This window comes from Ahaetulla prasina, chromosome 3, assembly GCF_028640845.1.
Source record: "Ahaetulla prasina isolate Xishuangbanna chromosome 3, ASM2864084v1, whole genome shotgun sequence".
Lineage (NCBI taxonomy): Eukaryota > Metazoa > Chordata > Lepidosauria > Squamata > Colubridae > Ahaetulla > Ahaetulla prasina.
Window position 1 is genome coordinate 220,366,563 of NC_080541.1, and position 13,483 is coordinate 220,380,045.

The window sequence follows — 13,483 nt, forward strand, 5'->3', positions numbered from 1 at the left end:
CTGCTCTTGCCTTCTGGCAGCTCTTCTCATGCATGCATTAGGAACAGGCTCCTCCTGTTCCTCTGCCTCACTACTGTCAGCCTCTGGAGGCTCTGGAGTCCGCACATCACTCCCCGATGGCCCTGGCCCCACCTCAGCTCCGACGCAGAGTCCTCATCCGGGCCTTCCCCAGCCTCCAAGACTGGCCCATGTTCTTCCTCAGCCTCATTGCTGTCTGATTCTGTTGTCAGCTCCGCAGGCTGCTGGCGGACCACAACATAGGGGGAAGAGGTGATGTGTAATGGATTCCGTTTAATCATTTCAGGGGTCCCGTGGTGACAGAGGCCATCAAGGTTTTCGAGGTCCAAAGGGCGATTCGGTAAGTATGGTGTAATTCTAGCTTTCTATGTGTGTTGGTGTTGTTTAAAGTGGCCTGTGTTATGTGCCTATCAAGTTACTTGCTTTAGGGATAAGCAACACAGGTAGTCCTTGACTTAAAACAGTTCACTTAGTGGCCGTTCAAAGTTACAACAGCACTGAAAAAAGTGACTTATGACCGTTTTTCACACTTACAACCATTGCAGCATCCCTATGGTCACATGATCAAAATTCAGACGCTTGGCAACTGGTATGTATTTATGACAGTTTTAGTGCTCTGGGGTCACGTGATCCGCTCTTGCGACCTTCGGTCCAGCAAAGTCAATGGAGAAGTCAGATTCACTTAAAAACCTGGTTACTGACTTCAGTGATTCACTGAACAACTGCAACAAGGAAGGTTGTAAAACGGGGCAAAACTCGTGTAACAAATGCTTCACTTAGCAACAGAAATTTTGGCCTCGACTGAGGTCATAAGTCAAGGGCTACCTGTTACATTTATACCCTGCCCAGCTTTCAGCGACTCTGGACTATTTAAGTCTAATGTAGTACGTTGTATGAAATTAGCTATGTACTGTAGCTATGTCGCTAAATAGCAATAGCTCTTAGACTTATATACCACTTCGTACTGCTTTACAGCAGTGGTGGGTTTCAAATTTTTTTACTACTGGTTCTGTGGGTGTGGCTTGGTGGGTGTGACATGGCTTGGTGGGCGTGGCTTGGTGGGTGTGTCAGAGGAAGGATACTGCAAAATCCCCATTTCCTTCCAATCAGCTGGGACTCGGGAGGTAGAGAATAGATGGGGGTGGGGCCAGTCAGAATTTTTACTATCGGTTCTCCGAACTACACAAAATTTCCGCTACTGGTTCTCCAGAACTGGTCAGTACCTGCTGAAACCCATCTCTGCTTTACAGCCCTCTCTAAGCGGTTTACAGAGCCAGCATATTTGCTCTTTCTTTCTGTGCAAGGAATTGAATCGCCCAGTGCAGTGATTCATTTAACAACTGTGTCAAGAGAGGTCATAAAATGGGGCAATGATTCACTTAACAACTGTCTGGCTTAGCAAAATAAATTTTGGGCTCAATTGCGTTCATAAATCGAGGACGATCTGTATGCAGTGCCTTGCTAAAGGACTTGATTGGTCTTCCTTGGGTGTCATTGATGTCTTCTAGAAAATTCTCTTGTTTTCTTTTTCCAGGGTCCACCAGGTCCAATCGGAGCTGCTGGGAGCGCTGGGCCTCGCGGAGAACCTGTAAGCCATTTTTATACCAAATTCCTTGCTGACTGTGCATTGCAAACATATTTAACAACCTGCGGGTTGAGTTCACACAACACAGAGAACCTGCATCTAGTTTAAGCGAATACAAATGATGCTGTGTGTCCCCCTGCCCCCGCCACAAATTAAGCTAGATGATGAGTTGATGTCATTACCTGCACATACAACTTACTAAGTCTACAGCTTCCTTTCCAACACATAGGGGTGAAATGCTACCGGTTCGCTCCGGTTCTGTTGTGTCTGCGGCCCCCGAGCCGGGCCTCCTGCCAGAAAGTGACTTGGAAAGTGAGGGGAAAGGGCCATCAGGACTTACCTCGGGAGCACCGGCTTCCCTGGCTCAGCTCCAGGAGCCAGAAGCAGGCCAGGTGGAAGAGATAACAAGGCCTCCGTCCCCTGACTCTTCCCTCCCACAGGCCACACCTTCAGACCCAGCTGATGGCAATCAGGCTTGGTTGGACCCTAGGTTTCGTAGGCAGGAGAGGAGGGAACAACAGAAGCAGGGGTAGGGCAGGCCTAGGAAGTGCTGAGTCATGGAGCCACACCCCACAGGATATAAAAGGCAGTAAGAACTGCTGTGCCTCTTCATAGCAGGCAAATCAACTGATTAACTAAGAGCTGAAGTTTGTTCCTGGGTGAGTCATTGGCATCGAGGGAGATAACAGAGACACTTGGCAGATGCTCGCTATTCTGTTGCCAGAACTGATAGTGCCGGCTAATTAAGCCATCACTCAGACGGAGGTGAAGGGGGGACAGAACAGGTTCAGGAGAACCGGTAGCGATAAAAACTATGGGTTCGGTCGAACCAGCAGTAAAAACACACCAAAAGGAGGCTTGGAAAGGTAAGTAGAACAGCGAGAGTGGGGGGGGTGGGGAATAAGCTGTGGTGCGCAGTTTAGGAAATCCTGCTTTCTAGCAAAGCTAAACCACACGACACAGGTGATTGTTAGATCGTAGCTTTTTTTAACTACCGGTTTGACTGAACCGGTAGGTTTTTAAACTGCCGGTTCAAATGCGCAGCGTGCATTTGGTGTGCACTATGCATGTGCATGCAGCATGTGCTTGGCACGCAACACGCATGCGCGGCCAGTGAACCGGTAGCAAACAGATTCAGATTTTACCCCGACCCTAACCCATGTGACGATGATGATGATGTTGATAATTCTATTCTGCTGTCTCCAGGCACTGCCACATCCCCTATCCAGACTTAGTTGTCGTGGAATAAGGAAGAATAAGAAAGACAAAAAAGTCTGGCTAGGGGATGTGGCAGTGCCTGGAGACAGCAGAAGAGAAGAGAAAGAATTGGAGAAGATGACAAAATACAAAGAGCTACAAATAGAAATAGAACGACTGTGGCAAAGGCAAGCAAGGGTAGTATCAATAGTAACAGGTGCCTCGGGTGCAATCCCAAACTGTAAGATAGGTGGACTTCAACTCCCAGAATTCCTCAGCCTGAAGTGCAGACAGATAGACAATTATTTATTCATTCAATTTCTATAGTTGCCCATCTCGATCGGTGACTCTGGATGGCTTACAATTCCAAAACGCACACATTTAAAACAATTTAAAAAAACACTTTTAAAAACAATAATAAAACACCAAAAATAAATAAACAAGGTTCTAAGCCACATTTAATTTCTTTCCTTATATTCTTGGGATAATAAGAAGTATGATGACTAACTGGTGTACTCATGGCTAACGTCAGAGAGAAAAGTGCAAATGAAACACGCAAATATAGAAGACATAATTTTAATCACCGCTGCAGCAGCTGAATAGTTTGGCTTAGTGAAAATTGCCTCACCTGGTTCTCACAAAAGAGAATATATATCATCACCCTGAAATCTCATCCCCAGAGCGTTTTCAATTGTAGTAGAATCAAAATATCTAGCAGAATATGAGAGCAGAATTATCTGCTATCAAGAATCAAGAATGGCTGTTTGTTCTGTTTCTATAGCTACTGTGTTTTAAATAAAAAGCACTCTGGAAAAATCAGGAGATTCAAGTGACTTTGAATTACGTTAATGGAAGGGGGAAAGTGCTATATGCAGCTTAGAAGGCTTTTAGTCATGAATTCAGACAATTTTCCTTAGATTTCCCCAAATCTGAGGAAATGAAAGGCAATTTCAGTGGATGAATATAAAACTGAGACAGAGAATCTATGGCATGTGTGCTCAAAGTGGCACGCGTAGCCATGTCGCCTGGCATACGTGGCATCGCCCGTTTCTCTTTCGAGTTTCTGGCATGCATGCACAAGCGACGATCAGCTGACCTTTGTGTGGGAGGCAGTGCTGGAAATCGGAGGAGCTGCTCTTCCGTTTTCCAGCGTGGGCATGCCCGCCAGCCAGCTGATCGGTGCTTGCGCATGCACGGCAGTAACCGGAAAGCTGGCTGGCATGCATGCGTGGGACGGAAACCGGAAGTACCTTATCCGGCGCGCGCATGCCCCCTGGGCAGCTCCTCTTCCTGGCTGCAGTCCTGAAGAGCGCACACAAAGTGCTCCCTTTTCAGCACAATTCATTTTCTGCTAATATTTAACGCTACTGTTCCTTGTAATCCACATAATTCAACATAATGTGAATCCATGGCACAGATTTTCAGCAGTGGTGGTTGAAACTTGCTTGGGAAGAGTATATAAAGGTGGCTTAGGGCAGGGGTCTCCAACCTTGGCAACTTTAAGACTTGTGGACTTCAACTCCCAGAATTCCTCAGCCAGCCTTGCTGGCTGAGGAATTCTGGGAGTTGAAGTCCACAAGTCTTAAAGTTGCCAAGGTTGGAGACCCCTACTCTAGTGGAGTGATGGCGAAACAGTGGCTGTTTTCTTTTTCCGAGTGCCGAAAAGGTCACGCGGAAATATCGCACACATACACGCTCTCTCATCGGGGCCGCGCTCCAGGAAAGCCAAACTTCTGGGTTCTAGCGCACATGCGCGCCCGACGATCAGCTGGCCAGGGCGCATGCACAAACCGGTTCTTAGCACTGCCACAAGCGTGAAAATATCGCGCTCCGGGAAAGCCAATCTTTCGGGTTCTGGCACGCAGGTGCACAATCAGCTGGCTGCCGTGCATGCAAAGGGCAGCTGATCATCACATGCACATGCACGTCAGAAACCCTGAAGACAAGCAGGCAAGGCCGTGCGTGCCGTGCGACATGGCTTCACATGCCACTTTGGGCTCACGTGCCTTAGGTTCTCTATCACGGCTCTAGTGACTCCATCCCGTGGCACTCCTTCATTTACGACCATAACAGAGCCCAAAATTTCCATTGCTAAGCAATACTGTTGCTAAGCGGGTTTGGCCCCATTTTACGATTTTTCTTACCACCGTTAGATACCGAAAGGTATCGATAGGTACCGAAAGATACCTTTCTTACCACGGTTGGTAAGTGAATCACTGCAGTTGTTAAGTGAGTATCGCGGTTGCTAAGTGAATCTGGCTTCCCCGTGGATTTTGCTAGTCAGAATTTGATCATGTGGCCACGGGCAATGCTGCCATGATCGTAACTGTTAAAAACGGTCATTTTTCTAAGTGCCACTGTAACTTCAAACGGTCCTTAAGCAAACGGTTGTTTGTTTAGAAGCCGTTTGAAGTGTTACCAATATAACAACGGCACCTTGATCCACTTAATTACTGTGGCAAGAAAAGTCGTAAAACGGGGTAAAACCTGCTTAACAACTGGCTTGTTTAGCAACAGAAATTTTGGGCTCAACTGTGATCGTAATTTGAGGACTAGCAACATACGTCTCGATCAGTGGTGGGTTTCAAAAATTTTTACTGCCAGTTCTATGGGTGTGGCTTGGTGGGCGTGGCAGGGGAAGGATACTGTAAAATTGTAAAAAGGATACTGTAAAATCTCCATTCCCACCCGACTCCAGGGGAAGGATACTGAAAAATCCCCATTTCTTCCCGATCAGCTGGGACTGGGGCGGCAGAGAATAGATGGGGGTGGAGCTAGTCAGATTTCTCTGAACTACTCAAAATTTCCACTACTGGTTCTCCAGAACTGGTCAGAACCTGCTGAAACCCACCTCTGGTCTGGATTCAATCAATGTGATCTGTTGCTTTCCCAACTCTTTGTCATACAGTTGAGCCTCCAGAACTCCGATCATCTTCATTGCTCTTCTCTGCACGCTTTCCAACGTCTCAGCATCTTTTTTTATAATAAGAAATAAATTTTATTCAATTGTATTTAAAAAAATAAATAATAAACCTATACGTTCCATCCGTAAATCTTTCTTTCTGCCTATGCATCCTGTTTGGCTGTTTCAGGGCCTACCTGGAAAAAATGGGAGAGACGGAGCACCTGGACTCGATGGTGAGAAGGTTTGTAGCCCTATTTAAAAGTCTTCAAGTTCTTACTTATAAAGGAGAATATTTGTAGGTCAGGATTGATAGGAGGGGTCCTCTCTGAGCTTGGTTGATTTTGGACAACCCTTTGCCTGAAATGGTATAGACTAGAGTTTCCTGCTTGAGCAAGAGGTTGGACTAGAAGATCTCACAGGTCCCTTCCAACTCCGTTATTCTGTTATACATTTCATGACCTAACTAAGTAACATCATCAGAACTAATAGGGAGTGAGATTTGCAGGCAGGCAGGCAGACAGGCAGGAAAGGGGAGGGAGAGAGGGGGGAGGGAAGGGAAGGAAGGAAGGAAGGAAGGAAGGAAGGAAGGAAGGAAGGAAGGAAGGAAGGAAGGAAGGAAGGAAGGAAGGAAGGAAGGAAGGGAAGGCAGGCAGGTAGGGAGGGGAGGAAGAAAGGAAGGAAGGAAGGAAGGGGAAGGAAGGAAGGAAGGAAGGAAGAAAGGAAGGAAGGAAGGGGAAGGAAGGAGGGGAAGGAAGGAAGGAGGGGGTGGAAGGAAGGAAGGAAGGGGAGGAAGGAAGGAAGGAAGGAGGATGGAAGGAAGGAAGGAAGGAAGGGGTGGAAGGAAGGAAGGGGAGGACGGAAGGAAGGAAGGAAGGAAGGAAGGAGAGGAGAGAAGGAGGAGGAGGAGGAGGAGGCGGCGAGGAGGAGGAAGACTGGGGGATCCTTGATGCTCTCTGAGCTAATCAAAGAACTGAAAAAGCAAATCACTAGTATATAAAACAGAGCAAACCCCAGTCCTCCTCCTCCTCCTCCTCCTCCTCCTCCTCCTCCTCTCCTCTCTCCTCCCCACTCTTCCTGCTGCACCGATGATGTTACCTAGTTGGGTAATGAAACGTTGCATGAAAACAACCAGGCTCAGAGAGAGTATCAAGGATCCCTCAGTTCTCATTTATCATTACTGGTTCCAACCAACAATCCGTCCACTTGGTGTTTCTGTCTTAGATTTAGTCATTCCTCCTCATGCTTTGGCTAAAACTCACGATAAAAATAAAATGAAGGATGTGCAGACGTGACATCACTTTCCCAAGTGAGCTTAAAGTGCAAGCATTAATTCTTGAGCCAAGATTTGGTTATACATCTATGCTTGTATGCTTGTCTATTAATACAAACTGCCAGAGCAGATAATTGAAAATGGGGGCATCTTAAAATAAATACCGTATATACTCGAGTATAAGCCGAGTTTTTCAGCACGTTTTTTGTGCTGAAAAACGTCCCCTCGGCTTATACTCGGGTCTATACGGCTTATACTCGAGGTTTTGTTTTTTAAGCCCTCGCTTATACTCGAGTATATACGGCTTATACTGAGTTTTGTTTTTCCTTTTTTCACATTTTACCGGACGCGCTGGGAAGCCCTGCGGTGCAGTGAGAGGCGGGCGGGGAGCCGCCAGCCTTCTCAGCTGAGGGAGGGAGGGTTTCCCCAACCGGTAGCTGCCTCATTTCCCACCCTCGGCTTATACTCGAGTCCCCAGTTTACCCCAGTTTTTGGGGTAAAATTGGGGACCTCGGCTTATACTCGGATCGGCTTATATTCGAGTATATACGGTAAGACTGCAATTTTACATGTTCACTTGCACATAGATGCACAAGATTTATTTACAAAATGCATTGAAGTCTGTTGTTTGCGAACCTGTTTATAAAATGTTTTTGTAATGGATCGGAACAGCGTGCACTGTTGTTGACAGAACTTTTACAAAAAAGACCTTTAAAACTCACTGGAGCCGGCAATTTTTTACTCTGACATTAATGAAGCGGGTGGTGGGGAACTGTTTTGCATTTTTCTCATTTTTCAATGTTTTGTTTCATTACGTTTTTCATTTGTTAAACTCCCATTTGGTTTGTGCTGATGTGTATACAAAACCCAAGCAGCCTTCCGCAGCTTGTAAATGTTGTGTTTTGGAATCAAACGATAAGGGATTTGAGAAGACTTTCCTACGTGTGCAATTACCATGTTTTTTGGTGTAAAAGAGAGCAGAAATCCAATAATTGCCTTTTTTTCCTCTAATCTTAGAGGCAGGAACATTCAGGCATTTTCCTTAACCCAAACATCGAATTTTCCAGGTTTCAAAGTAGTTCTCTAATTTACACTCAGTTTAAATATCATATAAATACGGAATAGAATAGAATAGAATAGAATAGAATAGAATAGAATAGAATAGAATAGAATAGAATAGAATAGAATAGAATAGAATTTTTTTATTGGCCAAGTGTTATTGGACACACAAGAAATTTGTCTTGGTGCCTATGCTCTCAGTGTACATAAAGAGACAAGATGCATTCGTCAGGAATCATAAGGTACAACACTTAATGAAATAAGCAATCAGGAAACAATCAATTACAGTATAAATTGTAAGGATACAAGCAACAAAGTTAGAGTCATAGAATAGAATAGAATAGAATTTTTATTGGCCAAGTGTGATTGGACACACAAGGAATTTGTCTTGGTGCATATGCTCTCAGTGTACATAAAAGAAAAGATACGTTCATCAAGGTACAACATTTACAACACAATTGATGATCAATATAGCAATATAAATCATAAGGATTGCCAGCAACAAGTTATAGTCATACAGTCATAAGTGGAAGGAGGTGGGTGATGGGAACGATGAGAAGATTAATAGTAGTGCAGATTTAAGTAAATAGTTTGACAGTGTTGAGGGTATTATTTGTTTAGCAGAGTGAGGGTGTTGGGGGAAAAACTGTTCTTGTGTCTAGTTGTTCTGGTGTGCAGTGCTCTATAGCGTCGTTTTGAGGGTAGGAGTTGAAACAGTTTATGTCCTGGATGTGAGGGGTCTGTAAATATTTTCACAGACTTCTTTTTGACTCATGCAGTATACAGGTCCTCCATGGAAGGCAGGTTGGTAACAATTGTTTTTTCTGCAGTTCTAATGATCCTCTGAAGTCTATGTCTGTCTTGTTGGGTTTCAGAACCAAATCAGACAGTTATAGAGGTGCAGATGACGGACTCAATAATTCCTCTGTAGAACTGGATCAGCAGCTCCTTGGGCAGTTTGAGCTTTCTGAGTTTGCACAGAAAGAACATTCTTTGTTGTGCTTTTTTGATGACATTTTTGATGTTAGCTGTCCATTTTAGATCTTGCAATATGGTAGAACCTAGAAATTTGAAGGTCTCTACTGTTGATACTGTGTTATCTAGTATTGTGATACAGGTGGTCTTTGTGATGGCCAGGGACACAGCACAGAGGCAATACAGTCAGCTGATAGTTCAAATAACTGATAGTTATTGCTCCAACTGTCCCCCAAACGGTCCCCCATTTCTGGCAAGTCTGAGAGCAAAGTAATCACACACACACACCCCTGCAGCAGCCTCTAGCCGCATGTAATCCAGCATAATGCTATGAGCACAACGGCTATAAAGCAAGAAATCCAGCAGGGCAATGGAATAAGTCAATGAGTCCAGGAAGCAGAGGAACAAGGCAATTCATCCAGGAAGCAAGAAATAAAGCAAGAGGTCCAGGAAACATCCAACATCGGCAACAGCACACAACACTCCATGAATTCAGCATTTGTTCCTGACAAATGCCCCTCCCCACAGCGTCTCCTTAAATGTCAGTCCCCAGGTGTGCCTTGTGAAGAGGAGCGAGAGGCACTTTCCTCCCGAGTTGTCGGGTCAGCCTGCGGTGTTCCTGCCTTCTCTCCACTCTCTGTGCTCGAGGATCAGGAGGGGGTGGTTCTTGCTCATCGCATGAGCTCTGTCTCTCATGTTCACTGCTTAGCCTCTCTCAGTCATCCTGCCCCCGTTGCTCCCTGCCTACAAGTCATCCCAATCCTGAAAGGCCCTGCCTGACTCGGCCTGCTCCTCCCCATATTCTTCTGAAGCCAATGATGCCACCTCCTTGATCACCATTGACTCCAGTGCTAGCTCATCTTCCTCTGCAGATTCAGGCTCCAATGAGGGCATGACAGTCCTCAACTTACAACCATTTGTTTAGAAATGGTTAAAACTTACAATGGCACTGAAAAAAGGAACTTACGACTGGTCATCACATTAATGGCTGATGCAGCATCCCCGGAGTGTGTAATCAAAATTCGAGCACTTGGCAATCAGCATATATGTACAACAATTGCAGCATCCTGGAGTCATGTGATCACATTTGTGATCTCTCCAGCTGGCTTCCTACAAGCAAAGTCAATGGGAAAAGCTGGATTTGGTTAACAATCGCATGATTCACTTAAGAACTGCTGTGATTCACTTAACCATGGCAAAGATGTTGTAAATTGGACGTGACTCACTTTACTGCTCTGCTTAGCAATGGACATTCTGGTCCCAATTGTGATAGCAAGTTTTTTTTTTTATTTCTTTTTGTCACAACAGTATACATAAACAATTGTCATAGATAAAACATATCTTGAAGAATATATATATAAGTAAAAAAATATATGCATCAACTATATTAATTTGATATAATGAATAGAACAATAGGACAGGAACGGTAGGCACTTTTGTGCTCTTATGCACGCCCCTTATAGTCCTCTTAGGAATGGGGTGAGGTCAATAGTAGACAGTATTTGGTTGAAGATTTTGGGATTTTGAGTAGAGACTATGGAGTTGAGGACGTTGGAAATTCTGTTTATATAAAGCATCACACAAAGTAAACAAAGAGTACAGTCACCATGTGCTTTACTGCTCAGCTATTTAATATAACAGGAAACCCTACTGAGAAAAAAAGATTATAGAGTATATATACACCATAGATCCAAACTTGTAAATATTGTCACCATGTGCTTTACTGCTCAGCTATTTAATATAACAGGAAACCCTACTGAGAAAAAAAGATTATAGAGTATATATACACCATAGATCCAAACTTGTAAATATTGTCACCATGTGCTTTACTGCTCAGCTATTTAATATAACAGGAAACTCTACTTAGAAAAAAAGATTATAGAGTATTTATACACCATAGATCCAAACTTGTAAATATTGCCATCTACTGGCTGAATGCTACTGTAGTTATGGCGTAGAAATACATTCCAAGAAGGAATTCCAACAAGAGTTAGTCAACTTGGGCACCTTTCTTTCTTGCAAAGGAGTGGGGTATGGGAGGGAGGGAGGGAGGGAGGAAGGAAGGTTTAATAAAAATAGGAGAATGGATTGTCATCGTATTAAAGCAAACTCTTAATATTGTCTGTAATAGTCATTAGAAATTTACACATCATAATTTCTTTTCATTCTTAGGGCACTGCTGGTCGTTCTGGTGCTCCTGGGGAGAAAGGCCCTCATGGACTCCCTGTAAGTTTTCTTTCATAAAATGTAGATCAAAAAGATATCAGGGTGATTTGCACCTTCTCTTGATACATCTCTGACTTCTTAGAGGTCAAATAAACTATTCTGCAGAGAGATTGGTATCCTCTATTACAGGGGTCTCCAACCTTGGCAACTTTAAGACTTTAGCTTTAAGACAGCAAAGCTGGCTGAGGAATTCTGGAAGCTAAAGTCCACATGTCTTAAAGTTGTCAAGGTTGGAGACTCCTGCTCCAGTGCACTGTGTCTTATCCTTGACAGCTGGAAAAGGTGTAGACTTCAACTCCCAGAATTCCGCAGCCAGCCATGCTGGTTGAGGAATTCTGGGAATTGAAGTACATGTCTCTTCCAGTTGCCAAGAGGGAGAAACACTGCTGATTTCCAGGGACCTAAAAACGTGGCAATTGCCTGTGTATTTGTTGTTTTCATTCCCATCCCATTTTACTTTTGATTCGATTTCCAGTTGTAGGAAGAGGGGACCCTATCTTACAACATACTATTATATCCAGAGAGCATTTCCACTTTCTTATTACTTTGATTCCTACTCCATCTTTCTGTAGGAGTAGGAAGGGCTGTGTAGGAATCCCAGAAAAACCTCCAACCCTTGATGGCCTCCCATAATCATGCTATAAGCAGGAAGGAATTGAGAACTGGAGTGGATAGAACAGGCTTCCCCAACCAGGTGTCCGCCAAATATATTAGATTTCCATCATCTTCCCCACAATCCATATTGGTTGGGGAATTAGAGGACTTGAGTCCCAAATGTGCTTTTCCAAAAGGCAGCTGGAATTTCTTGGTTGTTTTTTTTTAAAACATTTCGCTTCTCATCCAAGAAGCTTCTTCAGTTGTAGAAAGAATGCAGGGAAGAGCAACAAATATGATTAGGGGACTGGAGACTAAAACATGAAGAACGGTTGCAGGAACTGAGTATGTCTAGTTTAATGAAAAGAAGGACCAGGGGAGACATGATAGCAGTGTTCCAATATCTCAGGGGCTGCCACAAAGAAGAGGGAGTCAAGCTATTCTCCAATGCACCTGAGGGAAGGACAAGAAGCAATGGGTGGAAACTAATCAAGGAGAGAAGCAAGTTAGAACTAAGGAGAAATTTCCTGACAGTTAGAACAATCAATAAGTGGAACAACTTGCCTCGAGAAGTTATGAATACTCCAACACTGGAAGTTTTTAAGAAGAGATTGAAATGATGTAGGGTTTCCTGCCTAAGCAAGGCATTGGATTAGAAGACCTCCAAGGTCCATACCAACTTTGTTATTCTATTCTATTCAAAAGCGAAAAAACCAAGGACAAAAAAACTCAAGAAAGTCAGTTGCCTTTTGGAAAAGCAGTTTTGGGACAACCATGATCTGGATAATTGACAATCTCCATGGACATATAGGAACTTGAGGGATAAGGAAGGCTGACATTAAAAGGAGGTGGAAGAGGAGAAGATTGATCATCCTTGATGAAATTGTTGAGGTTGGTAGCCCATAAAACTGGAAGTTATTCTAGCATTTACTTATGTCCAGGTCTGGATGCTTACTTTGTGTACCCTGAGTACACAAGCTATTCTTTTATGAATATTTGGTCTTGGGAAGAAGACATCATAAATATATTTATGGACTCTGTTTTTCAATATTAGTGACTCTTTTTCCCCCTATCAGGGACTACCTGGGAGCGCAGGCACTAAAGGAGAAAAGGGCCAACCTGTAAGTAAATCATGCTATATTATTATTATATTAACAAAATGTACATGGCCGTTCAATTCACTCACGGTGAATCTGGGTAGTTTACAGAGATAAAACCCCATTGAAAACCCAAATTCCCACCTCCCTGGTGACAACAATCAAATCAACCTGTTGATGGGCTCCATACAGGGGTGAAATGCTTCGCTCCTGTTTGGGCGAACCGGTAGTTTAAAAAAGCTACCGGTTCTTTTGAACTGGTATTTCCAACGATCAGCTGTGCTGCGCGGTTTAGCTTTGCTAGAAGCAGGAAGCTAAATCGCGTGGTACAGCTGATCCCCCCCCTCCTCTGTTCTACTTACCTTCCCAAATCTCCTTTTGGTGTGCACTACACATGCACACACAGCACGTGTTTAGTGCGCAGTGTGCGTTTGGTGCTCAGCGTGCATGCACGTCCAGTGAACCATTAGTAAACCAGCTCAGATTTCACCACTGGCTCCATATTACTTTGGAGTCCCAAGACCCATTGGCAGAACATGTCTTCAGGGCCTTGTTTA

At 44.1% G+C, this 13,483-nt stretch overlaps 1 protein-coding gene across 1 annotated transcript in view; it reads left to right on the plus strand.

Annotated features, from left to right (window-relative positions):
- The window catches only part of COL9A3 (collagen type IX alpha 3 chain), a 73,536-nt gene that overhangs the window by 26,885 nt on the left and 33,168 nt on the right, over window positions 1–13,483 (plus strand). The window contains exons 15-19 of the mRNA XM_058178009.1: window positions 305–358; window positions 1,553–1,606; window positions 5,893–5,946; window positions 11,182–11,235; window positions 12,906–12,950. Of these exons, the coding sequence (XP_058033992.1) occupies window positions 305–358; window positions 1,553–1,606; window positions 5,893–5,946; window positions 11,182–11,235; window positions 12,906–12,950 (261 nt within the window). The remainder of the gene's footprint in view (window positions 1–304; window positions 359–1,552; window positions 1,607–5,892; window positions 5,947–11,181; window positions 11,236–12,905; window positions 12,951–13,483) is intronic.